This window comes from Solanum pennellii, chromosome 5, assembly GCF_001406875.1.
Source record: "Solanum pennellii chromosome 5, SPENNV200".
Classification (NCBI taxonomy): domain Eukaryota; kingdom Viridiplantae; phylum Streptophyta; class Magnoliopsida; order Solanales; family Solanaceae; genus Solanum; species Solanum pennellii.
The window spans coordinates 4,145,130-4,162,806 of record NC_028641.1 but is presented as its reverse complement, the minus strand read 5'-3'; the positions used below and the strand labels follow the sequence as shown (position 1 = coordinate 4,162,806).

Here is a 17,677-nt window from a genome sequence, read left to right as displayed (position 1 = left end):
GTATTGTGAAGAGATGATCATATATGATATGGTGCAACTTCGTATTATTGAGGACATGATCCTAAATAGGAAGAATTGAAAGTTGTTTATTAGGTTAGAATGTTATTAGGGATGGAGACTGGAGTATTCTCTTGTCGGGCTTGGGTTTAGGCTTGTTTTGTATTTGTCATAGTACTAGACGTACTCTTGTAGTTTTTGTTATATGTTGTTTATTTTATTTCAATTATCGCATTATTTTATTGTTGTTATTCTTTCTTTCTGGTAGACTTTACACCGAGGGGCAGACCTACGTGGGTGTCGGGGACACTAACCCCCTAGGCAACAAATTACATTTTATATATATATATATATATATATATTGATATACTAGTTTTTAGTCATCTAAATCAAAGAGAAGAGATAGCCCAACAGTTTGACTTTTGTTAAATGCACATTTATATTTTTATTTTCTGAACCCTTAGTGCTCAATGTTTTCTTCTTTATTTGTTTGTTTTTTATGCACTTGAGCCGATTGCCTTTCAGAAACAACCTTCACACCTATACACAAGTAATGGTGGATCCACCACTGTTTGCATTACTTATCTTAATAACAATTATGTTTCTTTATTGTTTTCCTTCTTTTGTTTGAATTTGATATACTAGAGTTAATGGGCTTTCAGAAACAACATTTATATCTCCATACAAGTAGTGATAAAATTTATGTATATTTTATTCTTTTCATAATGAAATTTCACTGAGTATATTATTGTTAGTATGTTCTGTACTTAATATATAACACATGCATAATATTTTATTATTTTTATAGTAATATTATTAATTAACGCGACATATACATGTAAAATTCGTACACTAAATTAAAAAGTATAATATCAAAACCTGTCATAGTATTTTTCTTAATTATGTCACCTTAAAAAAAAATCCCCCCAAAAAACATTTCAATATGTATAATCACCATTAACCAAACATAATATATTTTTTTGAAAAATTGTCTAAATACATAATTTATTTTGCTATATAATTTAAAATTCTCTACCATTTACAAAAAATCCCTATTCTACGTGATGTATCACTCGAATACATCATATACATCACTTTATGTGATGTATTAGTCAGATACCTCACTTTACAAGTTTACATAATGTATTAGTCGATTACATCAGTTTAAGTGATTTATCGATCGAATATGTCACTTTACAATGTATCAGGACACACGCAATGTATCGTGACATCACTTTACGTAATGTATCATTTTGATACATTATTTTACGTGATGTATTAATTGGACAGATCAGTATACATGACGTATCGAGACATTGAATGATATATCCAAAACTAAAACACAATGTAGGATGTATTTGAATTGGAACGTGATGTATTCAAACGTTTGAGATGTATCTGAATTCGATCAAATAAGAATTTTTTTTGTAACTTGAGGTTTTTTTTTTTGTTTTCAAAAACAAAATAAAATAATCTATTTGGGAACACATTATTCCCAACGAACTTTTGCCTACGCCCCCAAAATACAGCAACCAAATCGGCGGAAAACTCAAAGCTACACTTAGAACTAATACTTCCTCGTCTTCTCCGCCATTTTCTTCTTCATTTTCTCCATATAAATCTTCCCTCAATTCACCATTTTTACAAAAAAGATCCCCAAATTTTAGCTTCAATGGCGTCACTTCAATCCTCTGCAATCTCCTTCTCATCTTCCCTTGGCCGTTTCTCAGCCACACGCACAATGCTCCCTCAGAAACCCAGAAAATACAAACTCCCAGTTGTTGAATCGAAGATTCGAGAGATTTTCATGCCGGCATTAAGCTCAACGATGACTGAAGGAAAGATCGTATCTTGGGTTAAATCGGAAGGTGATGTTTTGTCTAAAGGTGAATCTGTCGTTGTTGTGGAGTCGGATAAAGCTGATATGGATGTTGAGACGTTTTACGATGGGATTTTAGCTGTTATTGTTGTTAACGAAGGTGAAACTGCACTTGTTGGTGCTCCTATTGGGTTATTAGCTGAAACAGAAGAGGAAATTGCTGAAGCTAAAGCTAAAGCGAAAGGACAATCTGGGGGTTCTTCTTCTGGATCGGAGAGTACTCCTGAACCTCAATCTCCGGTTGGGGCTTCTTCTGATGAGCCGAAGAAAATTGTTGCGACCCCAAATGCGAAGAAATTGGCGAAGCAGCATAAAATTGATATCAATAAAGTGAACGGGACCGGCCCATTTGGACGGATTACATCGGAGGATGTTGAGAAAGCTGCTGGAATTACTCCGGCACCGTCCAAGAGTATTAGCCCACCTCCTGCTGCTGCTGCTGCTGCTGCTGCTCCGGCAGCGGGTGCGCCAGCTAAAGCTGCTCCGGTTAGTTTACCAGAGATTCCTGGGTCAACAGTTGTTCCGTTCACAACAATGCAAGTTGCAGTGTCCAAGAATATGGTGGAGAGTCTCTCTGTTCCAACATTTCGTGTTGGGTATCCAGTTATTACTGATGCCCTTGATGCTTTATACCTAAAGGTGAGTGATTTAAATTTGAGACTTTAGTTGCAAACTTAGTACTCCCTTGGTTTCAATTTATTTGTCTGGTTTTGACGTGATGCAGAGTTTAAGAAAGTAAAGTCTACTTTTTTAGTCATGGTGGTCTTAAACTATAGGCGTGTAGAGTGTAGCAAAATGTATTTAATCTCGTGGTGATAAACATGTCAGCTGAAAAGTTAAGTATTAAAGAGTTGTTAAAAGGGAAAAGAGACATTCCTTTTAAAACGGATTAAAAAGGAAAGTTAGACAAAAAAATTAAGAGGAGTATAAGTTATACTTCAATTTAATAGGGTGTTCACAAGAATTTTCACTCACTTGGCCTAAGTGTTTTGAAGGAAGAGTCGCAGATATAACTGTGTTCTGAAATGAGGTGGTCACATGACTTAACATAGACTATTATGTGATGCATAATAAAAATGTGCAATTGGTTTTAGATTCTGGAGTTTTAAACATAGACTACCTTGTGATTGAATTGATAAACAGGTCAAGAAGAAGGGTGTTACAATGACCGCATTGTTGGCCAAAGCTGCGGCAATGGCACTAGCTCAACATCCAGTTGTGAATTCTTCTTGTAAAGATGGAAAGAGCTTTACGTACAACAGCAGTATTAATATTGCTGTTGCGGTGGCCATTAACGGTGGGTTGATAACACCGGTGCTTCAGGATGCTGACAAGGTAGTATCACTGAATCAAGTCTCTCTTCTTTTGGTTGGTTAAAATTGTTGTTGATTTTGCCAAAGATGTTAAGTCATAGACTCATAGGTGATTCTTATTTTTATCTTATGTTGGTGCAGTTGGATCTGTATCTGTTGTCTCAAAAGTGGAAGGAACTGGTAGAGAAGGCTAGGGCTAAGCAACTACAACCACATGAGTACAATTCAGGTGATTTTGTTTCCATTGAATTTATAACTGGATTTCTAGGGTATCTCAGGGGAGTCTACTGAGTTGTGATTTCCAAATTCAGGGACTTTCACTTTGTCAAACTTGGGCATGTTTGGTGTGGACCGATTTGATGCTATTCTTCCTCCTGGCCAGGTGAGGGGTTGGATGTAGCTGATTTTTGTTTCCGATACATTTCATTGTGTTGTTAGGAAGTAACATCAACTTAAAAACTGAATAATGTTTAGGGGGCTATAATGGCTGTTGGAGCATCAAAACCAACTCCTGTAGCTGATGCTGATGGGTTCTTCAGCGTCAAAAATAAGATGCTGGTATGTCTTGCATTCTCTACCCATTTAAAAGTTGTTTTAAGTGCTAGGTTTGACTGAAGATAACTTTAGAAGTGAAATTTATTGACACATAGCATTGCTCACTCTAATTAGATAATGTTGCCCAACTAATTTGTCTATACTCTAGCGACTCAAAATTCTTAGCTCTCGATGAATTTTTATGTGAACTGTGGTCAGTTCCTATTTCCCTTGAATTCTAGAAGTTGAAAACAAAGAAAATAAACAAAATATGATTGTATACCACTTACTTATTTTTAAGGGCATGTTTTTATAGATTTTCAAAGCTTCCATCTCCCTTTCAAGTGCCTGTGGCAAAAACCCACCTTTCTAGACACCATATAATTAGTTTGACTGATAATTGGGTAGCTTTTGTTGGATTCTTAAATGGCTGCGTCATCTTTGTTATATTACTATACTTAGACTTGCTGTAAAGGGGTTTAAAACTACCTAAGTCCTGAGTTTTATAATACAAATGTTACTTATTAATTTTTATTTTTTTTTAAAAAAACCTTATGTGATGAAGTCAATTGTTTTATCTTGTTTCTATAAGATTTTCTTCTCGTTAATCTTCGAGAATTCTTGATGTACTGATGATCTACCTCATATAGCTAAAATTAAAAAAAAGTTGTAGATGTTACGGATATCAAGAGATTCTTGTAGGTTTCCTATATTTTCCCTATGTTGCAGTAGATGGGTTCCTGCATTCCTACCCTTTATGCTTCTCAGGGTGTCTTTTTACTTCTAATTTTATTAGCATGGTTGATGCGTCATGCATACAGATCTCTTCCAGTAGTTAGTTTTGATATCTATGAAGTTGTGAAGACGGTATAGTCTGGTAGGCCCTAGAGAGTGATAAGCAAGTTGAAGACGAGGAATAGTTTTCAGAGTGAGATTACCCTATGTAAGTTATGGATCTTGGAAGGGATGTACCACAGGCGTCTATTGTACACAGCCCTACCCTGCATTTCTGCAAGAGGGTGTTTCCACAGCTCGAACCCGTGACTTCCTGGTCACATGGAACCAACTTTACCAGTTACGCCTAGGCTTCACTTCCGAAGTGTTCCAGACTTTTATCGGCTGGACCTTTGTGCATATGGACCTAATATATTTTGTCTGTGAAGATCAGTTGGGAGATTTTAACTGCCAACTGGGATGTGGGATCATGTTCATTAGCAAGATAACCATAGCTTTCCTATCCATTATTGCATGCTCTATAGCAGATGGTGCTAAGCAGACCTAATGTGCAAAGAATAATTTCCTTTTATCCTCTTTAGTGTTTGCAGTTTTTAGTTTTATTGGAGATATTCGAGCTTTCACAATGACTTTTGGCTGAACTGCTAGTTAATATGCTTCTTAAATGTCTGGGATTGTGGGATAGGAACACTATTCTGTAAAGAGCAATGGACTGGTGATTCTTGTATCCAAAGTAGTCCATAATCTTCAATCATATCTGAACAAGTTATGACAAGTTAAGTGCGGATGTATTTGGATCTTGTCAAGTTAACTCAAGCACTACAACAAACGTCAGTCACATCTCTCATCAATTTTTGGTATATATGGATCAAAGAACCATGAATACAGTCTAGAGAAAAAAACTTCAATCTCATTTGGTCCATTTACATCCTACAACCAATTTGGGGTGGGTGCACGCACCTCAAAATGTAGACACTTGCAAGGGTTGTAAATCATCAGAAGGGTTGCCAAAAGTCGGTGCTAATTGTGGTGAAGTTGGCTTCATTTTCCCCTTGATAAGTGGTATATGGGATTGGTAGATAAAGAACTTAGCTTTAGTTTTCAGCTAATTCTTGGTTGTTCCAGTAATAAGCACTTGGTCATTGCTGCTCGAAATTACTGAAATACGTCAGTCCTTACATGCTGAGTTCTATGGGTAATTCTGAGACTTTCTGATTTGATATATGGTCTCCGATTTTGCGTCAGCCAACCTACATAAAAGGCTGATGAGATTTTTCTTATGGAAAGTTACCATCTCACACTAAAGGCTCTAGATAGTAGATAGTGCCTCGCTTCATGTGCTGGCCTTCTATTGGCTGGTTCTAGTTGACTTGGTTCTAGATAGGGTTGGGGTTTGTTAATTTTGAAGCCTTTAGGCTATAATCATGAATATCCAGCTAGTCTCACGAGGTCTTTTTGAGAATTAGTGTGGCTTCGATGGATTACGGTGGATTTCAGTTCTAGTTAATAGCATTTCGGATTTTATAAACCTAGGAAGCCGTGGTTTATGATGATAGTGGTACTTATTGAATCTATCTCACATTTAAGTTTCCCTCTTATGAAGATAAAGTTTGTTATCTTTACTCATCGTCCCAACTATGTAACAAGAATCCAATGGCAAGTAACATGTGGACAGGATTTCTTTCGTCTCTAGTGTTGTTTAAAGTCTAAAGGAGATGTAGTAACTATGATGCCTCAACTCCAAACTAGTTGGGATCCTTAAATGAATTTTCTATATTCATTCCACTCCATTTAGTTTTAAAGAGGACTGGTCATCAACCTATTGCAGTCCTTATCCTTTATCCGGGTTTGGGAGTATTCTTGGCATGTATTTGTGGGTTTTTATTCTTGGGTTAACGTTAGTTATCTTTGGAGTTAAGATTGGTTTGCTTTATGACTGCTATGAAAGGAATTAGTTTTGATTTTTTGAAATGTGAATTTGGATTTGGTTTTGAATATTTTTTGTGTTCTGAAACATATCACTCAAACACAATCATTTTAGATGCTACCATACTGGAGAAAACATAATTAAAACCGTCTAAACATTTTTTTTTAAAATTCTTTACTAAATGTACTTTCGACTGTCTGAGAAAAGCAGTACAAGAGAAACAAATTGCCAGAAGCAAGGCAACAGACGTCTCAATTTGATTCCAGCCTTCACCAAAACCGACTACAGTTGGTTCCCAAATATCAGGTTTCCGAAAATCAATGTGTCTGGTTTTGGTTTTAAACACAATAGAACTGGGTGGGTGGTTCCTTTAATCCTTGGTCTTGCTGACTTTTTCATCTCACAGTTTCATCTAAACATAATGCTAACCTTGCTGATTTACCTATATGCATGCATCATCAAGTGCATTATTAACTGATTACCTTTTGACTTTCCTTTTCACGATTTTCTCACCTTCCGAAAACCCCCTATCATTTCCCTTTACGGGAAAGGCTGCTACCTATCGAAAGTTTTTTCTCTATATTTCCCTTCTTTGTCTTCCTTCTCGGGCTTAAAGAACAGTAACTGTTGGTAGAAGTAAGACCGGATAGCTACTGAGAATGCTTCTTTAATCATAATCATGTGAAATATGTAGTTTTTTTCTTTGCTTACGGTTGAAACCTTGCTTTTGAAGTCTTAACTGAAGCCTCATGTGAACTTGTATGATAAAGTGATGTTCGCATCATCATAAGATTAAATTCATACTTCACATTTTAAATCTTTTACAGGTAAACGTCACAGCAGATCACCGAGTTGTGTATGGCGCGGACTTAGCAGCCTTCCTTCAAACGTTTTCCAAGATTATTGAGAATCCAGATAGCTTGACAATGTAGATGGAGAGCTAAGATTAGCTGGTACGCATTGCAACTGATATATGTGTTGCACTAAAAAATTTCCAGTAGTTCAAAGTGAGCCTCGCAGTGCAATTTTTGAAATTTTATCGCCTTTTTCGTTTTGCTGATTCATTTTCTTCTCTTATAAGAAGCTGTATTTTTCTGGATTGCAAAAATGTGACTGGTTTCTCAGAGATGGAGATTTAAATTATTTTAGTTGCATACCAAATTTGCCTTGAAAAAAGTCTGTTGATTTACTCAAAAGTTGTTTTTTAGACATTGTGCAATTATAACCTCAGGGCCGTTTGATTACTGATTAGAGTTTAGTTATGCAGAGTTTAGTTATGCAAGGTTTAGTTATATATGTATTAGTTGTGCAAGGTTTAGTTATGCAGGTATTAATTATAGGGTTTAGTTATGTAGGTATTATTTAGTTATGTAGAAATTACATTACATGACTAATTAACTATTGAATATTAAGTTTAATATAAATTAATATATATTATTTTAAAAAAAAATAAGCAAGTAATTCTGTATACTTAACTAGGAATTCTGTAATTTTTTTCTCTTTATATTTTTAATGTTTAAAGCTTATAAAAATAAAATACTATTAATATATTTCAAGTACATTATATTATCCTATTTTATATAATGTAAATTTCTATTTTGGTATTCCAAATTTATAAATATTATATAAATTGACATTCTAAATAAAAATTAATACATGATATTTAAATACGTGAATATATTTAATAATATATAATGCAAATATATAATTAGCATATGCGCTATCAAAGTTATACATTTCTATTCATAATATTAATAAATATTTTTTTTTGTTTTTAAATGAAAATAAATGAAAAGTTGTTTGTATACCAAAAAAATAGTTGGGAGAATAGAATACATATGTAAAGTTTTCAATAAAAAAATATTTAAAAATAAATTAATAGGAATAAATGTGTAATTTATCTTTCTAATACAAATATAACTAATACTCACATAACTTATTCCACCTTTTATCCTGCATAACTTATACATAGATCCCCTCATAAGTTATGTACGTATTAATTATGTGGATTACAAAAAATGCAAACAAACACCGTATAAAATTAATACATGAATAACTATTATACAATATTTAGAATTTATCAACTAAACATAGTATAAGTCATGTTGACTTTTCAACCTAATAAATTTTTTTACCAAACATAATAAAACTAATACAATGTATTATACATGAATAACATGTCCTCTTATACCATAATTGCATGTTTACTCATATATTTCATAATATTATTAGATTGTTATCTAACGCTTATAATAACTTACATACATGTTTTGAAGGCCTGTCTATTCGTTTATTTCATGCCTATTAAGAAAACAATGTATATAAAGTACTTTGTCTAATTCATAGTAAGCAAAATAAGTGAATAGTTCAAAGTTAAACAAAATTATTGTGACTTGTCTTAGAATCCTAAAAATATTTATTTTGGGACAATTACTTTTTGATAAAGCTAGATTTATTATTTTGAGAAGGTGGAGTACTTGTTTGTGATAGCCACCAATATTTTATTAATTTAATTTGATTAGGCCATCTACCTATTCTTTAAGGTTCACATTTTTATAACATTAATTACATGTCCACTTCCGAAAAAAAAAATCAAAAGTTGTTGCTTGAAATGTGTAAAGCAGTGATAGGATTGGTTCACACTCCATTAGTTTCTTCTTTACCTCCATTTTCTCGAGTCCGGAGCCTAAAGGGTGAAAAATGTTAACAGAAATTTTAAAATGGTACATGAATTTTTTTAATCAAAACGATAAAATTATTCACAAAGTAGCGATTTTGTTAGCCGAAAAAAGCAAAGCAGCGATTCTTTTTTATTTTTTTAAAAAAATTAAAATAAAATCGCTCCCAAAAGAGCGATTTTCAATATAAAATTTTTTAAAATTATTTTTTGCTTCTTTTTTTTTAAAAAAAAAGTTTAAATTTTTTAATTTATTTTTTAAAATCAAATTGCTAAAAAAATTTGATTTAAAATCACTGCCTTAGCAGCGATTTGATTTTTAAAAATAAATAAATAATTTAATTAAAAATCGCTGCCTTGGCAGCTATTTGATTTTTTTTTAAAATTGATTTAAACTTTTTTTTAAAAAAAAAGAAGCAAAAAATAATAATTAAAAAAAAATTAAAACTTAAATCGCTGCCTCATGTTAAAAAAATTATTTATATAAAAAAATTATTTTGAAAATCGCTCCTTCGTTTAATTTTTTTAAAAAAAAAATATCAAATTTAACAAATCGCTGCTATAGCAGCGATTTTGCTTTTTCCAATTGATAAAAATCGCTACTACGTGAGCAATTTTATCGTTTTTATTAAAAAGAAATTTCATATACTATTTTGAAATTTTTGTTAACACTTTTTCTCCTTTAGGCTCCGGACTCTCCTTATAGATTACAAGTTCAGTCAAAATCACTAGTTTTGATTCTAACTTTATATTTATCTAAAAAAAATCATTATAAATTATTAATTTAAAATTTAATATTTTTTAAAAAATATTTCAAATATATAAACCTTAAATTCTGACTCCGCATTTCAAAGTCTTATTCTACATGTAACGAAATTTCAACCACAATCTAAAAGTTGTGGTCTTTCTTTAAATAGTATGTAGAAACCTATCACATTTTTCAAGTCTTTGGAGTAGTTTAGAAGAAATAGAAAGGTGGTTAAGGAATTTTCAAAAATTAAAAAATAAAACTTAATTCAAAACTCAACTATTTTAGATAATTAAACCCAACTTTTCAACTCTATTATTGGACTGGAAAATTTAATTTATATATACATTTAAAGATAAGCCACCTATTCTTCATGAGCTTTTGTTAGCTTTTATATATTGACTATACTAGAGCAAGTCAAGAATCACGAACATCTTTGAAATTCGAAATTTATTGATCAGGTTAAATATTTTTATTAAAATTTTTATATTATTTTTATGATTATAAAATTTAAATTTTATCAGTTCGGTCTCTTTAGATACTTATATTGAATTTAATTATATTTATGAAATTACAACTTTTAATTTCAATAAATTTTTATACATAAATCTGTTAATTACTATGAGATAATTGGATTCAAATGAACCTGATATTAAAAGACTACATCCACCACTAATTTAAACCCGAAACGGCGAAATCCTTTAGTTCATTAATAGAAAAATCTTATTTATTCTACCACGTCACTCGAAGGCTGGAATCTCTAACTATTTTTTTTAAGTATATAAAAAAGGAAAAGGTGTTGAATATTTTGTACTTTAGTCCAAACAAGTTGCGTAAAGAATTACTCTCACTATTTATCTTTGCTAGTTCATATTTAATATTAAAAATTATTTTTATTTATTATAATATATTTAAATATTAAATATAAATAATATTAATAATAAAGTTTTACTAGATATAATATGATAATTTTTATTCAATAGATATTTTTTATTTTTTTTATATATAGCGAATAAGTAAAAATGAATAATACAAAAGTGGAATAAGGAATGGGTATTGTTTTTGAAAAATCTTTTCCAAGAAATTGCGTGATTCTATTGTATTTGTATTTTTGTACTTGTAAAAAAAGGAGACAAAAAATGGCCCACTAAGCAAATATGTCACCATCCTATCATATTTAAATATATACAATATTTTTTAATATTTAAGTTACTAGAAAACAAAGCAAAATAAGAATTTAAAATACTTTTTACAAAACAATTCAACTTAATATAATATGATAAATATATTTATTTTAAAATAATCATGTAGTTTGTTTTCTTAAAACTTTGCTCGTATAATTTCAGTTTCCACCTCAAAACAACCATTAATATACACATAATTTTTTCTCTAAAAAACTCACATAACTAATTTACTAATTAATTTTATATATTAAAAAGTTCTCAACGATTATTATAAAAAAGAATTATTGGCATATCCATTAATGTCACGTCTTGTACTATTCACATGTCTACCTCACTAAAAACAATTATGAAAAAACGAATAAAAAAATGTTTAAAATGGGAAGTCACATTGTTGAAGTTATTTGATGGCTTTTTTATTTTTTTTAATAATTTTTGAATTATTCTATCATGTTGAAGATAAAGATAAAGATTGGACTTAAATAATTGTCCCATCTATTTAAAGGAATTGGAATATTTTCTCACAAGTTACAAACATATAACATGATTACTTTTTAGATTATAATCTTTTGGAATATTGTAACTTGAAAGGGATAACATTATTTTAGTTTATTGCGCATTCATTATGTTTATACAAATATGATTGAGGTTTTTATTCGAGGGTTATATAGTCAGATAAATTAAATTTTTTTAATTTTGTTAAGATATTTTAAGTTTGAGTTTTGTAATCATTAAATTTTGATAATGATTTATTCTTCTCGAATTAACTTTACGAATATTAATTTAAATTTATCAAATTTCAAAATAATATTGAACATCGAATTGGAGACAAAGAAAAACAAAACATTATTATTGAGGGGTCAAATCGTATAGTACGTACTACGTATAATTGCTTCTCCTTATGTGTACTCTTTTAAGTTTTGGAATATTACAAGATCGTCCTCTTAGTCTTTTAATTTATAAAAGTAGCCCTATAACTTTTTCGATGGACGTAAAGAATACAAGTTTCAAATGACATTTCTCGTTGATTATATTTTTTTCATTTCGATTCACCTCATTTTTTTACCTTCACCCTTGCGGCCTCTATTCACACCGGCCACCGCCCTCACCTCCGATCCTATTATTACTATTACTAGTTCAGATACAAAATTAAAATATAATCTTTATGAGTTTGACCTTTTAATATTTTTTGGCATCTAAATCTAGAAATGTCAAAAACAAACACTTACGATAACATAATGAGGAAAATTATGTTAGCTACAAAATGAGGAAAATTCTATGATGGAAGGTTGTTTAGCTTTGACTAAAAATAAATACTATAGAGGAATATTAGCTAATTTAATTTTTTAACAAGAAAAAAATAATTAGGAGATTTAAAAATAGATAATATAATGTTGATCTTATCTAGATATACTAGTTTGTTCAGGATTTTGATACAATACATATATATTTGTTAAACACCCCTTGGCTAGATAAAGTTGACTCACTTCTTTTTTTAAAAAAAAAAAATTGACAAATTAATTGTGGACTTTCACAAAATTAAAGTTTAAAATTTAAAATAGAAATTAAAGGGATAATGCATAAGTACCCCTCAACAAAATCTCAGATATACGCTTATATTATACTAATGTTTTATTGTCCCTGAATTTATTTTATTAATAATTTTCTATCCCTTTTCGGTTTATGTGACACTATCTTATTGGTTCAACGCTGGTTGATTTTTTTTCAAATTAATGCCACTAGGCCGAAAAGGGGTAGAAAATTACTTATAAAATAAGTTGAGGGGGTAATAAGACCTCAATTTAGTATAAGTATGTCTCTAAGATTTCGAGCATAAGTTGAGGGAGTACTTGTGTATTTTTTCAAAATTAAATTATATATTTTTCATTTACTAATTCAAAGTATTTCAAACTTTATTCACTCGATCGATATGAATTTTCTTTTGTAGATCAACAACAGAGGTAAAGGATTTTTTTTATTAAAAGTTAGATCTTTCAAATTTAAAATCGAAATTTCTGATGGCCTACGAAAGTAATAAACTAGCCAACGTATTGAGGTGGTCACACATGAACACCATCTTTGTCCTCCTACATTATTTTTTTTTTAATTTCTTGGTTGTTCATTAACGAATATATAAGTATTAAATTAGTCAAAATTGTTCCTATCATCAACACAAAATTTTAATACAATTCTTGATGTTGATTATTCTAGGTGGCCAAATTCTTTTGAATATTTTAAAAAGATATTGCAAGACATATATTTAAATATTCATCAATGAGGCAAAAGGACAATTCCTACGTCAAATCAAATCCATAACCTAAAAATGTTGTACAAGAATTTTAGGAGCCTCAAATAATTGAGTTAACGATTTTGATCGTTTAATTTTATTAAAGTTTTAAATTTTTTATTTGGTTATTATAATTTATTTTAGCATATAATTCAAAGACTATATACAACATATCAAGTAAATAAAAAAATACTTAAATAAAGTTTTTTTGTAGATTAATCTATTGACATATCCACCCAGCTTTCAAATTAAATTAAATTAAATTGATTAAAATAAATTAAATTAATAAAAATAAAAAACCTTAATCTATCTAAATCTAAATTAATTAAATAAATTATAATTTTATGAATTGATTTTATCATCTCGAAACCTTATCTGAATAAATAAAAAGACTATGACCAAATGAATGGTGGACAATACTGACCATCGAATTATTATTATTTTTTTATTTATTCATTTATGGAACCCCTTGTTTTGTTGATTAATAATATTAAATAAATAGACATGAGCAAAACAGGTATCTTAATTTTAAAATTCCCATTAGGCCACTAATTATGTTGCTCCAATCCATCATTTCTACTTTCATCCACTGCCAATTTCTTCTTTTTTTAATAACAAGAGAAGTGTGTGACATGATATGGTGAGGTTTTAATAAAGTAGATTGATTTAAGGGTATATTTGGTACAAAAAATAGTGAAATTAATTCACTAGTCATTAATTTTTTTCTTTGTTTTAAATTAACCATACCATATAACATATAAATATATTATTATAAGTGTCCGAAGAAATTAAAGACAATTTCTCATATTAATATGATGTTAAGATTTACTATAGAGAAAAATATTTTACATATATTAAAGGATATCTAGGTAAAATATATACATAAGTTTATCTGTTTTTGAGAAACTCCTCATGAATTGATGATATAAGTCGTGATTATTGCATATTTACTTTCATTTCGGAGAAACTTATAAGGCTTTTTAATCGATATTTATAATTCGATACTTTAAATATATTTTTTCTAAAATAAAATAGACCATCTTGTTTTATGTATCCACAAACTATGTACTTGAGTGCTTCATAGTATTAAGTATAACTAATTTTTTAAAATAATATTAAGTGGGTGACATGATTAGTAGTTCTGGTACTGTATTCTATTCTTTTTAATTTTCTTTAATGGGTGCGCATAAATTATTTTGACCTAGAAATGTCTGAAAAAAGTGGGTATCTGGCATGATTCACAAGAAAATAAGTGCATCCAATTTATTTTATTTCTGGGTGGAATATAAAAGGTAACTTTGTGATGTAATAGTCTATTATATGTGTAATTACATTTAATTGAGTATTAATATAAATATTTTATTAAGCGATCTCTTTTTATTTACAGGCTTTTGATAAATAGGATTACTTGAAATCTGTAATAGGGATATTCAAAAAAAAAATTATCAAATTAATTAAGATACGAAAAAATATTTATTCAATACGATTATCTAAGCAAATTGCTTATTAGAAAATATTTTTCTTTCAATAGGCTCTATATCATGCGAATCTCTATTATCGCGATATGGAATATCAAAAATTTATAAAAAGAAATTAAAAAAAAGAAGATAATTCAAGATATCTAATCTAACAAAAATCTTATAGAGATAAGAGTATGATGGGTTGAGGTGTGATGGTAGTCATAACTGTATTAAGGACAATAAATTTAAAATATCATTTATGAACTTCTTTTAACTAGTATAAAATTATTTTTTTATTTTTAAAAAACTTATTTTTTTTGAGAAAATATTTTCACAAACAACACCAATTTTATATTTTTTCCCAAAGATTATAATTTTTTTAATGATAAAAGAAAAAGTGAGGGGCAGTTGGCACAGTGATCCACAACATCAACCTGGCCCACCTAAAAAAGAGAGGCAGTTTCTTTTATTTTTATTTATTTTAATAGTAGTAGGGGCCAAGGAAGAAATGGGAAAATAAAAAATAAAAATAGATAACACTAAAAAAGGAATCTGAGCCAAGCAATTTTACCGATAAAAATTATGATAAAGTGATAAATATTTTCTCATCTTTAATTAAAAGATTTTGAATTTGAATTTTGTTAGGTGTGGGGACCTTTTAATCAAAAAATTGCTTAACCCATCAAAATTTTTGGACACATTTAAATTTAATTTGACTTATACTAGATTGGAAAACCAATCAAATAAAAAGGCAATTTCCTAATTGACACAAATTAAGGAAGCCTTATGGAGTACATGAAAAGTCAAGAATTAACAATTTCTAGAATAATAAATTCCATACCCAACATGATAAATAGACTATACAAATGAATATAGTTTATTATTTTCTTCCTATCAATTCAAGAAAAAAGATTGTAAGTGAAAGATTCATCAAATTATGGGGTCTTAGACTTAGAAAATGGAGAATAATGAAATAAAATAATTTGATAGAATTGAAATATACAATTTTTTTAAAACATGGAGATTGTGTTTAAAAGAAGGTGATGTATATTTGAAGATCTCGGAAGAATAATCGAACTGAAAAAAAAATTGTCTCAATCGGTCACTCAAGGCAAAAATTACGATCATTTGAAATTTTACCAAATTGAAGAGTGTCACTCAAAAAAAAAATAAACCTCAAAGGTCATACTTTTGCCAGGAATGTTCGATTGAGGCGTTTTTTCAATTTAGTTGCTTTTTTGAGATCTACGTGAACAAACATCACACACTGAGATAGGGTTTATAGTTTTACTTTTATCATTGTGTGACTATATATAAGTAAAATTATAATAAGATAAAAAAAAGACAAATCAAATAAAGGAATTGAGTTTACCACCTAAATCTCAAAAAATAACCAGATTGAAAAAAAATCGTCTCAAACGAATATTCGAGACAAAAGTTATGATCACTTGAAGTTTCACCAAATTAAAAAGTATAACTCACCAAATTTGTGAAACTTCAAACAAACGGTTATAATTTTTATTTCAAATATCCGATTAAAGTGATATTTTTTAATTTAATTATTTTTAATAAATACTACACATTAAAATAATCCGTTTTATCGCTTAAATTTCTCGAATAAATCATAATTATCAACCGCGGCGTATTTCGTTCTATCATTTCATTGTATCCACCAAATACGAGACGTCCACACCCCAATAATGACATTGACACCTAAAATTAGGCTTTGGTTTATTGTCTACAAAATAAAATATTTTATTAGATAATATAAGTTAATTATTTCTTAGTACTTATTAGTAGACAATAGTGTAACCAAATTATATTATGTGTCCTTAAATTAAAAGCACATGAGAATTTGAGGACCAAAAAAGTCAAGGAGACAAAATAATTTTTTTTTCAAAATAAATAAATAAATAGGAAAAAGGAAAAATAATTGAAATTCATATTACTATTGGATCTGTCAGATGAGTACAAGAAGGATCTTAATAATCTTTTGACCAAGACATAACTTAAAAATATCTACACTAGAATCTTTTAGATTTCAATCATTAATAATTGAACTGATATTTTTGTGGAATAGATATTACATCTTAGATAGAAATGTACGGTTATCGCGATTAGAGCAGAAGGTTATTAAAGTATTATGTGTTAACTTGATTTTTTATGAAATTATATTTAGATAATATTGTTTACGAGTATCATATTTATCATAATATTTTATTTTTACTATTAGTTACCATTTATTATTGATTTTATTTTGATTATCACAATATTTTTATTGTTATATAATTTACTAGTCTTTTTCTGAATGGTTGTACTGCTTAATTTCTTTATTAATAATGACTATGTTTTTTCACTAGTATTTCTTCGCTATTTTAATTTTTCGCACTTAAGTTAAGAGTTTTTTGTAAATAATTTCTCTATGTTACATAAAGTAGAAATAAGATTTGTGTATTCTATTCTATCTGAACTAAATTCACGAGATTATATTGAATATGTTATTGTATTTTTGTGAAGTGAAAAATGAATTGTTGGATCAAAAATCTATCGTTATTGTTATCCTACCTATAAAGACTAGATAAGAAAAGCATATATCTATTTTTTCCATTTTATATGGACTATATTGAAATTATTGTTATATTTTTGTAGGAGTATTAAAATTTTAAATAGGAATTGCACAATCATATGGTCAAATGATCGGTATCCCAAATGGACTTATATTAATTATAAATTTAAAAATAGAATTTTAGGAATTGAGTTTATGCTTTGCTAGTTTCATCACATGGAAATCCAAGAAAACTTATTAAGGGATAAAAGATTAAAGGATAAAGAAAAAGGGGGAAAAGAGAAAGGAAAAAGAAGAAAAGAGAAAATTAAGAGGTGGAAACTTAATTAATTGTCACTTGTCAAAAGTGGGTAATTGTAATTAGAATAGCACC

General features: G+C 29.1%; 1 protein-coding gene across 1 annotated transcript; it reads left to right on the top strand.

Moving 5' to 3' along the window:
- Positions 1–1,479: 1,479 nt before the first annotated feature.
- Positions 1,480–7,579, top strand: LOC107020534 (dihydrolipoyllysine-residue acetyltransferase component 4 of pyruvate dehydrogenase complex, chloroplastic). The gene is made up of 6 exons (XM_015220940.2): positions 1,480–2,515; positions 3,020–3,211; positions 3,331–3,418; positions 3,501–3,571; positions 3,664–3,747; positions 7,213–7,579. The coding sequence occupies exons 1-6, from the start codon at positions 1,670–1,672 to the stop codon at positions 7,315–7,317; spliced, it is 1,386 nt and encodes a 461-aa protein (XP_015076426.1). The 5' UTR covers positions 1,480–1,669; the 3' UTR covers positions 7,318–7,579.
- The last annotated feature ends 10,098 nt before the right edge of the window (positions 7,580–17,677 follow it).